The sequence below is a fragment of the Carlito syrichta genome, unplaced genomic scaffold (genome assembly GCF_000164805.1).
Source record: "Carlito syrichta isolate Samal-C Ts95f unplaced genomic scaffold, Tarsius_syrichta-2.0.1 Scaffold316102, whole genome shotgun sequence".
Lineage (NCBI taxonomy): Eukaryota > Metazoa > Chordata > Mammalia > Primates > Tarsiidae > Carlito > Carlito syrichta.
Window position 1 is genome coordinate 100,101 of NW_007260198.1, and position 14,399 is coordinate 114,499.

At 35.1% G+C, this 14,399-nt stretch overlaps 1 protein-coding gene across 2 annotated transcripts; it reads right to left on the reverse strand.

Annotated features, from left to right (window-relative positions):
• Nucleotides 1-348: 348 nt before the first annotated feature.
• On the reverse strand, nt 349-14,393 carry TWF1 (twinfilin actin binding protein 1). 2 transcript variants are annotated; one of them, XM_008073773.1, is made up of 10 exons: nt 14,307-14,393; nt 12,336-12,413; nt 9,843-10,021; nt 8,584-8,679; nt 7,435-7,539; nt 5,913-5,933; nt 4,990-5,115; nt 4,295-4,445; nt 4,015-4,136; nt 349-2,450 (listed from the first exon to the last, which is right to left on the reverse strand). In XM_008073773.1, the coding sequence occupies exons 1-10, from the start codon at nt 14,329-14,331 to the stop codon at nt 2,280-2,282; spliced, it is 1,074 nt and encodes a 357-aa protein (XP_008071964.1). In that variant the 5' UTR covers nt 14,332-14,393; the 3' UTR covers nt 349-2,279. The 2 variants fall into 2 exon arrangements, with proteins under 2 accessions (XP_008071964.1, XP_008071965.1); XM_008073774.2 differs by lacking the exon at nt 5,913-5,933 and having other exon boundaries at nt 1,835-2,450.
• Nucleotides 14,394-14,399: the final 6 nt, after the last annotated feature.

Sequence of the window (14,399 nt, forward strand, 5' to 3'; positions counted from 1 at the left end):
TTTACTTGACTCCTGGGCCCACCAGGGCATACTGTATCAAAATCCAAGTCAAGTAAATTGGGGTACTTCTATAATATAAGTACTTCCTTACTTGTAAGGAACTGAATAATTCATGGCATTTTCATTATTGCTACAACCGTGGCAAATTTCTCTATCCAAAGTAGGCACTCTATTGCCACTAGTCTTGCCTAGGTTTCAAGTCACTTAAAATCCTTTTTTAGACTTAGGCAAACTAACAAATGAATAAATGAATGGGATTTCTGACCTATCACTGGATATTGAATTATGCAAATTGCCCAAACACTTAAAAGATTATAGTAGAAAACCAATTTAGAACATACACAACTTAAGAGAAAAAAATTTTATTGTGATATAAAATGCACTTATAAAATGTCCACAGAAGGCATGTAATTCTTCATTGCTATATAAATTTATTGGTAATGTTATTCACCATCTAGTTATAATGCCACCTAAAACATACTGTAAACGATGAGTTATACTCTATAACTAATGTATCACTGATTTTCAGCAATCATTGGTTTAATAATTAGTTTAAGACTATATAATCACATCTATATTCTGGAATGTCCATTTACTTTAATGTAGTGTAGTGGAATTTAGATATAATTGCACATGGATGTTACAGAAAAACATTCACTACTGAATTATTTTATACCTTCATGACAGGCAGTCTTCCTGACTGAAAATAACAGCTTCAGTTATGGTCTGCCAGGTAGCTCCAGGATTCTTATTGCAATAAGTTGTGTGTATGTGTGTCCATCTACGTGTGCACCCTTGGAAAACTTAAAGTGTATCTTTAGTAAACAAGTGCAACATTGTCAATTATTTTGCATGTTTAAATATTATAGTCTGATTATTTGTAAACAACAAAACCCCACACAAATACTCTAAATTCTATTTTAAAAATCTGTCAACCCATTATTATTCTAATATGCTTTACTTACTTGAACACAAATTTCTGAAAGGTGCATATATTACCTTAGATAATAAGGTTTAGAAATGAGTGCTTCATACTATGAAATGTGCATTTCTGATATTTGATTTATGCAGCATAAGGTTTAGATCAAGAAATTATAAATCCTGGATCCCCACAGTTCATTTAGAAAACACTTCAAATTATGGCTCTTGCAGCAGATTTAACAGATTAAACATGAAGTGTTCTAACTCCCTCGATTTCAAGTATCAATGAAATAGGCTCAAAACCTCTCTAGGTTGTAACTGAAAATGAAAAGCATTAGAAAACAGTTAAATGAGCTCTGAAATAAGATATTAATTGAAATGAGATTCATATGTGCTTATCTGTGTTAGCCTGGTAAGTACTAGGACTTCAAAACAATTTTAAATCTGAATATTTGCTTCAAAGTGGTAAGGAATAAGGAATACAATTTGCCTATACATAGATGGTTTTGGAGAAAAAAGCCAATCTTGATTTTAAAACATTTTCAACATTTTTTAGTTTAGTTTTGATTCCGTTTAAATAATATTAAACTTCAATCTGAACATAGATATTTGGCTACACAGTAATTAGAATGAAATGACTTCTTTTGGAAATGAAATGTTTTAAAGCACTAGAAAGGGAACCTACTAAGGCGTTAAAGTCTTTCAATCTCATCAGAAATCCTGCAGTATAGAAAATATCTGGTACCTTTACAGTTTCAGAGTGAGGTGATCTTCTGAAATTTCAATGCCATTAAAAAAACAAAAAGTGAAATAGAAAAAGACTGCTGCAATAAAGCACTTTTCTAAGGTTGCAGACAAGATCCCACAGTCTGACAGAGTTAGCACAGCTCCTCAGAGTAAGCAACGTCCTACCTTTTCCCAGGTGCACTACATTTTCAGCTTAGAAAGTATCCTAACCTCGTCCTTAACATATTCATTAAATAGTATGAATATTTTAAGGTCTTTCTGTCTCACTAAAAAGTAATAAGAAGTGTTTCCTACTTTGAGACATTAGACTTTCTGGAACTGGCTCAACTGTATAAAATTTTAAGAATTATGTGAAAGTGTAGAATCAATACTATGAAAACAGTGTGACAAAATTAAACATTATTATGTTGAACCATTTGCTAGCTTTAACTCAAAAATAGAAATCATGAGCTTCCATAACATTAATTTTAAAAACACACAGTGAAAAGTGCTATTTCCAAAAGTACAATTTTCCCCCTACTATATATATCAACATGGAATGATTTCAGTTCTCCTGTACTAAAACCTGGACTTTTAAAAAACTAGTATTGACAATGTTTAACATAATGATTTTAATCAGTAGTAGCTTCAGTTTCAGCTGGACCCCTAATTAGTCTTCGAATTCCTCTTTTTCCTGCAGGACCTTTTGGTTTTGCAAAACTTTGCTTATGTGCATGCTGCTTGGGATGTACTTCTTCATAAAGGAAGTCAGCAGTCAATTCATCCCCATTGTCTATCTCGATCTGTAAAAGAAATGTGATACAATATGAAACAAGCACAACATTTGAAACCCAGTATAAGCAACAAGCTAGTTTTGGGGTATGACTGCTCACAAATAAATGCATAATATCGATTCCAGCAAGACAGAGTCAAGGACCATATGTAATTATCTCATTTTCTTCTGCTGGGGGAAGGAGCCAAATGAGTTACTTGAATCAGCTATAATTACTTCCTATTTTGTTCCCTCTTACTGCTCCAACTTAAATAATGTTTAAAAGTAGAAGCCACTACTACAATCTCAAGTTGCTTTGGTACACTGTTTATTCAGGAAACATTACTCCTGGTCATTTCATTCCCTGGGTCACTTGAAATCTGTCTAGAATAGAAAGCATTAAATTATGGCCTGCAGGCCAAATCTTGCCCAGTCTGTTTTACATTTTTAAAGAGTTGTTACAAAACAACAACAATAAGAATATGTGACAGAAGTCATATGTGACCAGGCAAAGCCTAAAATGTTGCTATTTGGTGCTCTGTAGAAAAAGTCAGCTGACTCCTGTAGAAAAAGTCAGCTGCTCCTGTGCTACCTATGCTAAAGTGATTTTTTTAGAATCTTAAAAAGCATGAATGGTTCAGTACCTAACACGTGGTAGTTTTTCAGGACTTGTGTTTTAAGAGTTAAAAGACTCAAAAATAAATCTTGTCTTTCCCCATATCTTATTTGCATTTAAAAAAACAGAATTTAAGAAAATAGATAGTTTAGGGTCCCTACATTCAAATGTTTATGTTTGTTCTGTTCTTCTCTAAGAAACGCAAAGAATCCCAGCCATGCCATGATTCATAGTCATAAATGGGGACTAGTTCCTGACTAATAAGGAATTCAGAAACAATCATAAATACATAACTCTAACAGCACTATCCAATAGGACTTTATGTACTGATGGAAATGCTCTATAAATTCTTCATAATCCAACACAGTAGCCACTCACCACACGTGGCTAATGAGCATTTGACATGTGTCTGGTAAGATTAAGAAACTAGCTGGGCTAAGTGGCTCAGCCTGTAATTCCGCGCCTTTGAGAGGCTGAGGTGAGTGGATTGCCTGAGCCCGCGGGTTCAAGACCCGCCTGGGCAGTGAGACCTCATCTCTACAATAAATCAAAAAATCAGCCGGGTGTGGTAGCGCATGCCTGTAATTCCGGCTACTCGGAAGGCTGAGGTGGAAAGATCGCCAGAGCCCAGCAAGCGAGGCTGCGGTGGCTGGGAGCAGCCACTGCACTCCAGTCTGGGCGACAGAGTGAGACTCCAACTCAAAAAAAAAAAAAAAAGATTAAGAAACTGAATTTTAAATTTTATTAAAATTTGTATTTAAGTTAAATAGCTATATGTGGCTTATTAAAGTACAGATCAAAAGGAGATGGGGATCATGACAAGGCAGCCCCAGACACTTAGAGCAGAGAAGAACCTAAGGATTTAGGATGACAAGAAAAATAGAAATTTGAGTTTATAAATCACAGTACATCATGAGCTAAGTGGAAATGACAAGAAAAATCTAGCAAAAAAAAAGATTTTAAAATAGGTAGGCCTTACCTTTCTAATTACATCCATTTGTAGTTGTCTTTCTACAATTTCTAGCAGAGGGCTCTTGCAGCTAGAATACAGCATTCGTTCTCTTATACTGCATGTGTATCCAGGCATTGAATAAATAAAAACTGCAAGTTAAAAGTTAAAATAACAACAAACACAATTAGCATATCAATTACAGCAAGTACATAAGCCTCATAAAACTACAGCTAAGACCTGTGGGCAAGAAATAAAAATAGCAATAGGCAGACTGAAAGTAACATGTTAACAACAATATTTCATATACCTATAGACTCTAAATAGTCTCCTTCATGGGAATGTTTATACAGAAAGAAATGATAACGTGCTGAATCCTTGGGAATCCTCTTTGGCAAATCTTTTAGTTCTGTATTTGTTGTGCTGGCCAAAATTATAATTTCATTTTTTATATCTATTTCCTGTCAACAAGAAACAAAATATATTAATTAAAACAGATACAAAAAATTAAGTTAAAATTTTATAATAAAAAACTAATAAGAGAAAGGGGAAGCTTACATAGTTCTCAGTTTTTTCATAATAATATATACTACTTTTCTCATTTTAAAAAATGAATTAAAAACACCAAGAAGCAAATTTAAAAACTTTAATCCACTAAAAATAAACCTTATATAAGCCATAAGTTGTCAAAACAGGCAGCCATTTCTTTTTTTTTTTTTTGATTTGAAGTCTCACTCTGTCGCCCAGACCGGAGTGCAGTGGCTGCTCCCGGCCACCGCTGCCTCGCCTGCTGGGCTCCGGTGATCCTTCCGCCTCAGCCTTCCAAGTAGCTGGAATTACAGGCATGCGCTACCACGCCCGGCTGATTTTTTGATTTATTGTAGAGATGAGGCGGGGGCTCAGGCAATCCACTCACCTCAGCCTCCCAAAGGCGCGGGATTACAGGCTGAGCCACCGAGCCCGGCTTGGGCAGTCATTTCTTAATAATCATTACATATCTCTTACCAATTGCACATAATTGAGCTGTCTTTTATTCAATTTTTCCAAGGCCTGAAAAGCTTCTCGAGAAATAGGAAATGCTACTCCTTGTAGTGTTTGATGCTTAGTGTCCACACCCACGTCAGTTTGAACCTAAGTATGACAGATTTAATTTACTGATAAAGTTTTAGAATGTGGCACATCACATAGCAAAAATATGAAAACCCAATTTCTATAAAATAGTAAGAATCATTCAACCCTTGCCCAACCTATAATTAAAATTAATACTTAAAACACTATGAACTTTAAAAGCAAATTATTTTTCACATTTGTTCATGGTCCTGCTAGCACTTTATCAACATGCAGAGTGCATGACACGTTTTATGAAAATGTTGGAAGTGAATGTTTGAATACATGTGCAGTGTTAGTGGGGCTTTGGGAGTTTTGCTTATTTATATGGGTAGTTTGGCACAATGTCAACGAACTACTTAAGCTCATTAAGTGTCATCAGATTATAGCTTTCATTATAAAATTTAACTTGACAGGATTTAGAAACAGTAATATACATACAATATGTACAGAACTTTGCTTTGTTCTGCTGGACATAAAATACAAACAACATGCACTGAATTGAAAGGAGTACAAACAGTATACAAAGACACGACACAGCTCAACAAGTAATATTACTGCAGAAGTTCCAGACTTAGAGCTTTCTTTACTAAGAACATGGGTGTGCATGTATTGGAAGAGAAGGATATTTTAAGAAAGCATTCAATGCACGTTTAAGATTTTTATACTTGATAAATGATAGCTAGTATAGGGTCCTCATTTGCAGTGTTGCAACAGAAAGTCCAATAGAAATTTTACTTAAAAAAAAAAATGAATGGAGATTCTACAGCATAAATGATACTGGATAATGAAAACATCATAGAACATATGCAAATGCATACCCCAATACGATCCTCTGGGTTCTGATTGCAAGGAATAAAACAAACTATCAAACTTGTAAAAAAAAAAATCACATAAAAAGCCCTAGTCAAATAACTTGAATTAAAATAATCTAATAAGTCCTTGCTACTAGTTTAATATTAAATGATATTCAACCATTTTCCACACTATTCCTACTAATCTATTATACAGCCTAGTGAATAGTGATTTTGGCTACTTGTTCTCTTCTGGAAAATCCCAGTAGAAATGCCGTAGGTATTCCAGCATATAATTAAAATGGCTACAGAAAACACATTAAAAATATGATAAACTATAATATGGCTGAAATTTGTTGACTCAACAAGTACTCAAATTAACAATCTTGCATACACTTCTCCACCCAAATGGTGTTCATAGAAATTAATCTGTAGACATTCTAGAAATTATAAACATTCTCTGGCATCAGTATTTTATTCTCTTTAGTCGTCATTATTCTACATAATAAAAAATAACCTGCTTCAAACAACCTTAATAAATATATTATTTTCACTAAATGGATAACACACATTTTCTTATTTGTATATCATTAAAGTACAGTTAACAGCTGTACTTGCAAGAGGAAGATTTACTATTCTGATAAAAGTTACAAGAGAAAGCTATTTATAAAACTGAGTGAAGTTTAACCCTTGCTCTTGGAGACATCTCGCAGATCACCAACCAGCAACTTGACTGCATTTTTACTAGTGAAAAACGAATCACTTTCATCAAAGAGTATAGCAGAGAACCAATTATTTTATTGTAATGATATTTGTCTTATAATGGAATTTTGAACTTTAAGGAACTTATTTATGACAAAAACATCAAAATTGTTTACATTTTTCTTACGTGTAGTAACGTGAAACAATTACCAACGTGCAGTAACGTGAAACAATTACCAACGTGCATCGCAGGTTCATTGACACGTGTTGTACAATGGTAATTTGTTTGACGTCTTCTACCTGGTATTTTTCTGTTCGGCAGACAATGCAGTCTTGTTTTCTTCCACCAACATTAATGTTATGTAATTTATTGTCCAGTCTGTTGTTTGAAGATGGCATGGAAGGAAGCACTCATGATTTATGAAAACCACTTCTCAACTGATTGATCAGAAGCTTGACAAATTTCAAATGGGACATAAGTTTTTTTGTTTTGAATGGAAAACTTCAAGGAAGCATGTATTTTTTTAAAAAAATATGTGCCTGCAAACTATTTGTCCTGTATAATCACCAGCAATCTTTTTATGTCCCCTGCGAGATGACATCCAAGTAGGTTGCTAGATTTATAATGTCTCCTCAGAGGGGACATCCAAGAACAAAGGGCCAATATTCATTTTAAACTTTTTTTTTCTAAAAACACATTAAGCACGTAGCTTTATCTCTAAACTAAACAGAATAAACCTAAGCTACATGATTTATTTATTTTCTAGTTACCTCCACAACTACTAATTAAAAATATGGTATTTTCAAATACTTAATATCTTGTAAGGGTTTCAGAGTTGTAACTTACCTCATTAATTTTAATCTGTCGTAATTCTTCCTCAGCTGCAGTCAGTGGAGCAGGGGAAGATTGTGACAGCAAATATTTTTTATATCCATGTAATGATACATCTTCCTGTAAGTACAGAAATGGACTATTATCAGTAATTCTCTACAAGTAAAACCAGAGTAAGGTTACTTTAAGAAAAACAAAATCATGAATTTAACAGAAAACATTTTTTTTTTTTTTTGAGCTGGAGTCTCACTCGGTCACCCAGACTGGAGTGGAGTGGCACGCTCACAGCCACCGCAGCCTCGCCTGCTGGGCTCCGGTGATCCTTCCGCCTCAGCCTTCCAAGTAGCCAGAATTACAGGCACGCACTACCACGCCAGGCTGATTTTTTGATTTATTGTAGAGATGAGGTCTCGCTGCCCAGGCGGGTCTCGAACCCGCGGGCTCAGGCAATCCACTCACCTCAGCCTCCCAAAGAAAAGATTTTAAGTGAAAATATCATTAAGAATTGTACTCTCTTTTTACTTTTCTTTAATACTCTATTTTAAAGGTTTCAAAACTTTTTAAGAGAGTAGCTACTCTTCATTTCCTGAAGTTTTATAATTACTAAATATTTTGTAAGAGTTTGGTGGTGGTGATGCCAGTGACATAATGAACCTGGTCAAGTTTCAAGTCTACAGGCAATTGTAATTAACCTTCTGCTGAAAATTGCCTATAATTATTTAATAATCAACATATTTCGATTCTAAATTCTGTTATAATGTTTTATATAGTTTTGCTATAATTATGCATACAAAATAATTAGTTTTTATATCAAAATAAAAAATACTCCAAAGGAGTCTACTTATCATCAAGATTTTGTGGTTTTGAAGATTGAGACTCAAAGAATTATGAAACCAGCCCACCTCAAAATTAGAGAACAAGCAACATTTCCCATCTAGTCTTGTACTCTATCCACTAAATTATATTAATTTCTGAATCAGAAAAGTTGTAAACCAACACAAATTTGTTCAAAAATATTATATCTCTTATGAACCATAATATTCCTCTTACTTAATTCTTATGTTTACAGATTCATCCCTCTGAATTCGTATCAATTACCTAGGAGTTCTTCTTTAATCATTTTAATTGCAATGTATAGAATCCACATAAAAATATGTTTTGTACCTTTGCTGTTCCAAATACTTCATCTTTAATGTGGCCACCTCCAAACTCTTTTTTCAGAGTTGCTCTTGTTGCTGCATACAACATTTTTTGACGAACCTATTCAGTTGTAAAAGTTTACTTAGCCGTTTATAGATTTAAAGATAACATTACAACAGAAAGCACATTCTGAAGGTATAAAAATCTTTACGTATACTAAAAATAACATGAAATGTGATAAAGCTAAAGCCCATTGACTATAATATACTAAAGGATATGTGTACAAATAACCATGTAAACTATCAGTGGCTATTAAGGCAGATTTCAAAAATTATAAGTCACTTTTGTTTTAAGTTGAAAAAATATGAATTTTTAAAAATTCTGAATTTTTCAAAGTGCAAAATAAGTTCAGGAATAAAAAACTACTTTAAAAGCTACTTTAAAACATGAGGAAAAAACACTGAAAGTAACACAAAGTAACCTTCGTAGTGACATTTTTCTCAAAGCTAGATCAGGTATTATAATTGTTAAGAATCAAACATTCACAGCTTTCCTAGGGCATATACCATTCTGTGAGGGACACAAGGATGAATAAAACACAATATATATAATTATTAAAGAGTTTACTAGTATCTACAGAAAACTACAAAAGATAACCAACTAACAGAAATAATTTCATAATCTTGCATGGCTAAATGCAATATTTCTTTCAGACAGGATGTGTGGAATTAAAGAGGATATAATGATTTTCGAGAACAACAACTAGATAACTAAAAATTATTAACTTTTTACAAGAAATATGAAGATTAATTTTTAAAACATTGGTTAGTATCCACATACTAATTTTTTCTGTTTTATTTAGTCTACTACCCACTTTCCTAAAATAAATACTTGTTTGTATGCATTACCATCACTTAAATGGTAGTGATTAATAATATATGATAAACACTAACAAAAGTTAATATAATCTTCAATTAATTCTCAGAATTATTACAATCATTACTCTTAGAACCAAGTGGTTAGCTTTATTCTTCAGAGGCCCATGGAGTCATTTACAGTTGTCACAGATTTTAAATTAACAATAAGTATTTTTTATTTCAAGAGCAAAATTTCTGAATCTAAACATGCTTAATTCCAACAATTATCAATCCAAAGATTTTCCCAATGAGCATTCTCCTGTATGGGAAATGACTATTGATTCTTACTTCATGTGGCCTAGAAATATTTTATTTTGAAATCTTCCTAGCATTTAATGTTAAACAAATTAAAAAAAAATTACTTACATGAGAATGATCTGGAGACCATGCAATGAATATCCATTCATATCCCTGGGCATTCTGGGAATCTAACCTGAATAATATATAGCATGGCTGTTTGTCCTCCAACAGGGGTAAGACAAAAGAATCATAATCTTTATCCCAGGAATCTGAAGGCTGACTACATGATCCAATCACAAGTTGCTCTATGAAAAATAATTTTTAAAAAGATAAAAGGTAAATGGTTTGAAATACCAAGTGGTAATGTGATGAAGACTAGAGAAATATAGTCATTTCCCAACTACTATTATTCACATCAAAAAGTTGAAAGGAAAAAGGTGGCAATATAGAAAATAATTACAAACTAAAGTATTATAAAAAGATAAGATCTTAAGAATAGCATGATTAAAATTTATACACACACACACACACACACATATATACACAGCCAAGAAACGTAAAAAAAAATCATAATAGTTAAGTTGAATAATCAAATAAGAGGTGATTATATTTTTATTTTCCAAAATGTCTGAGCTATAAATTGTCAACAAAATATACTTAAATAACTGTACTACCACTCAAAAATATAATTTCTGAAATTAATTGAAATGTACAAGACAAATATTAAATGAAACCAAGTTTAGCTCCTATATGGTTATAATGCTACAGATTTTAAAATCTGCCTAGATGCATAAAGTGGTATGGCCACCTTGAAGCATTATTTGGCAGAATCAGGTAAAATTGTGATGTACTCTGCATAGAGAATCTCTTGCATGTAAGTACAAAGGTGTTTACTACAGCACTATACAATAACAGTAAAACTAGAAACAGCCTCAATGTTCATCAATAAGAGAATGGACAAATAATACGTAGCATAGTCATATGTTCTATTCATACTTGAAAACAATTAATGAGCTCTCTATCCAAACTATTTACAAAAGTAACATTTACAGAAAAAAGAAAAGATGCAGAATAAGATAGCATCATGCAGTTTATGTGAACTTAAAAACCCAAGAAGTGCCATATGCTATTTAGAGATACACGTAAAAAAACAGATTGCACAAATATAAAAACTTTTAACTATAGGTGCCTCAGGTGAAGGTGGTCAAGATGTGATATTATTTAAAGGGGATGCTCTTAACTCAGAAAATACTAAATGTTTAAAAATGCTTAAGTTAATATGGTAAAATGTTAGCAGTTATTCATTTATGATATTTTATATGAATGTATTATTTGGAATATTTATGATATTACTGTATTCTTTGGAATTTCCCCATTTAAAAGTTTTGTAAAATAAAAAGTAAAGCCAAAAAATAATAATTTAAGAAATAGCTGGGCATGATGGCTCATGCCTGTAATCCCAGTACTTTGGGCTGCAGAGGTGAGAGGATTGTCTGAGAACAGGGGTTCACTTGGCGAGACCTTGTTTCTGTAATAAATCAAAAAATTAGTCAGGCGTATGGGTGTATGCCTATGGTTCCAGCTACTTGGAAGGCTGAGACAGAATGATCACCTGAGCCTAGCAGGTTGAGGCTGCAGTGGCCGTGAGAGTGCTATTGCACTCCCGCTTAGATGACAGGGTGACACTCCGACTCATAAAAACAAAAAGAAAATAAATAGTAGCATTTTTGTTTTGTAGAAATGCTAGTTAATTTTTCCATCTTAGTTACTTAACTTGTTACAAAGTGATGGAATTTAAAGTTTTAACTCAATATTTCTAAAATATGCTATTTTACAGTATATTTATTCTTGTTGAATGTTGTAATATATATATAAAACAGGCACAAATTTTATAAGCTACTCTGGTATTTTTAATATATAAATAGAAAGTGGAAAACAAATTAGAATACTTCCAGTTTATGAAAAAACACTTTTTTCTAAAGCAAAAATATTTGATATTTAAGAAATTAGGTCAATTGAGGCATATTTTAACACATTCATTTGTGATTGAGTAGTTATAATAGCACTTGTTCAAATTCAAATCTGCCTAAATTTGGCTTACAGAATTATTTCTTAAAAATCAATTTATGGTTTGTTACATGATCAGAAAGAACTTTCCCAAAACAAGAAAAGGCAGTCATAATTTCTGCACCATAGGATGCAATCAAGTGGTGAAAATGGCAGTTTGAAACCCTTTGTTTCTATGTTAAAACAAACTTTACTGAAAAATAGTTGATAAGTTACTTGCTTTCCGATAATCACTAGTTTACTGACTTCCATTTCAGAGATGGAAGAACTGACATTAGAAATGGTTGTGGTGCAGAAACTGAGACACAAAATGAAAAAGAGAAGTAAGTCACACCAAAAAACATCTTTGTGTTTCCCTAACAGCCAGAGTTTGGAAGGAAAATAGTGGCCTTTTGGGAACTGCACAAAATGTGAGGAATCCAAGTTACCTTAAGGCAAGCTTTGAACTTGTTTCAACATTCATGAATAGTTGAAACCACTGACAACATTTAGAAGTTTAAAAGTATAACACACAATCCAGGGACAAACAATATTTTAAAACATTTAACTAACCATTTTCAATAGAGATTTTCAGAAGTCTGTACTTTCCATTTCTGGCTCTAGCAAAGATCTCTTTAACATCTTCACTTGCTGTGGAAAAAGATAAAGAAATGTAAACCTTTCATACTTATGTTTGAATACTTTATTTTGCTACCTATGTGAGAAACAATGAATTAGAATACAAAGAAAAAAGCTGCAGTATGCAGTATCCTCTCATTATCAGTATTAAAAAATTTAAAGGCATAGGATAGTGAACAATTTATACCATTAAAGAAGTATTATTATACATCTAAGTGTGTCAATAATAATTCTAATCTGTTTTAGCTAGACAATTCTGTAGCAGAAATAATACTGGAGTGAATATATTGAAGTTACTCAAACCCAATAATGGGCAAATTACAATTTTGAAAAACACTTGTATTGCTTGTTTGAAAAACGATGAAAACTTGCTTCATTCTTTCCTAGTTCGGTTTCAAGCTTATGAGAAAGACACTGCCTTCATCAATTCATTTTCTGTATTTTTCCATTAAAAACAACAGTAAGTATCAGATATCTTATCCTGGTTTTTTTTTGAGTTGGAGTCTCACTCTGTCCCCCAGACTGGAGTGCAGTGGCCCCTCCCTCGACCTGCTGGGCTCCGGCGATCCTGCCGCCTCAGCCTTCCACAAGTAGCTGTAACTACAGGCGCGCGCTACCACACCCGGCTAATTTTTAATTTATTGTAGAGATGAGGTCTCACCAACTTGCCCAGGCAGGTCTCGAACCCACGGGCTCAGGCAATCCACTCATCTCAGCCTCCCAAAGGCACGGGATTACAGGCTGAGACACCGAGCCCGGCTTATCCTGGTTTTAAAAAAACAGAATAAAATGCAACCTTATATTTTTGGTTATATTTTCTAACTTGCATCTCTCAAAAAGCTAAAGTAAACTCAATGAGCAGATATTTATTTTAATAACCTAACCCTTGTATTCCTATCAAAGCTTCAATTTGGTTCCAATTTCGTTTCTGTGCTATTAGCAAGAACCACTATTTAAGTAGTGTTTGGTGTGAGGCTCAAGCATGAAAGTCAATTACTTTTAAATATCAAAATTAATGCGGACAAATATAACGATGTTTTTAAATCTGAGACTTATTTTGCTCGTGTGTGCGTGCAGGAGAGTATCTGGGGTGGTGTCAAAGACCCTTAAGAACAAAACACACAATTAAGTGTTCATCGGGGGAAAGATGCATTGTCTATTAACAGGAAGAGCTTGGGTTTATACTGGAACTCGTTAAGTAATCGCGAATAACCCCGGGATATATTATTTGATTCTGATGAAGTGACCGCTTCCAGGCTCCCCATTTCCAAACCGTGAAGTAATGGAGGCCAGATATAATTGTACATTCAACTGTCTGCACGGGATGGTTAAATGCAACCTCACAGACCAGACTTTTCGGCTCCCCTGGGAAGTACCTGAGCGAACAGATCAAAACACACCCGTACCCGGGATTTCTCGGAACGTAATTCACGTTTCCATCTCGGGAGCCCTACGGATGTGGGAAGAATCAGGCATGCTTCTTTTTGTCATCACAGTCCTGTAACATTCTCCTTTGGACAGAGGAAAGGAAAACCCGCTCGACCCTCGACGGCGAAGGGAGCCCCAGCGGCCTCCCCGGCCCCAGCTCTTCCCGCCTCATCCAAAGGGGGAAAGCCGGGCTCCCGTCAGCGCGCCGGAGGGCACGCCCCCTCCGTCCCGGCCGCCACCGAGGCCGGTTCCCTCCGCTCCCCCGAATCTCGGGTCCGCCTGCGACGTGGCGGCGGCCGGGCCTGGGCCCAGGGGGCCGCAGGCCGGGAGCGCCCGGGGAGCGGGAGCCGGAAAGGCCGGCTCGTCCCGCGTGACCGACGCCCCGCGCTCGCGGCCGGATTCCGGCCCTCCCGCCCTACGGCCCGTCCGAGGCCTCCCGGGGGTCCCTTCCCCGCGGGCCGCGCCGGGCGCCGTTACCTTGGATGCCGGTCTGGTGGGACATGGCGGCGGCCGCGGGCTCCCGGCTCCGGCGCTGAGTGCGGCGAGCGGCCCCGGCCGGCGGCTCCAGGA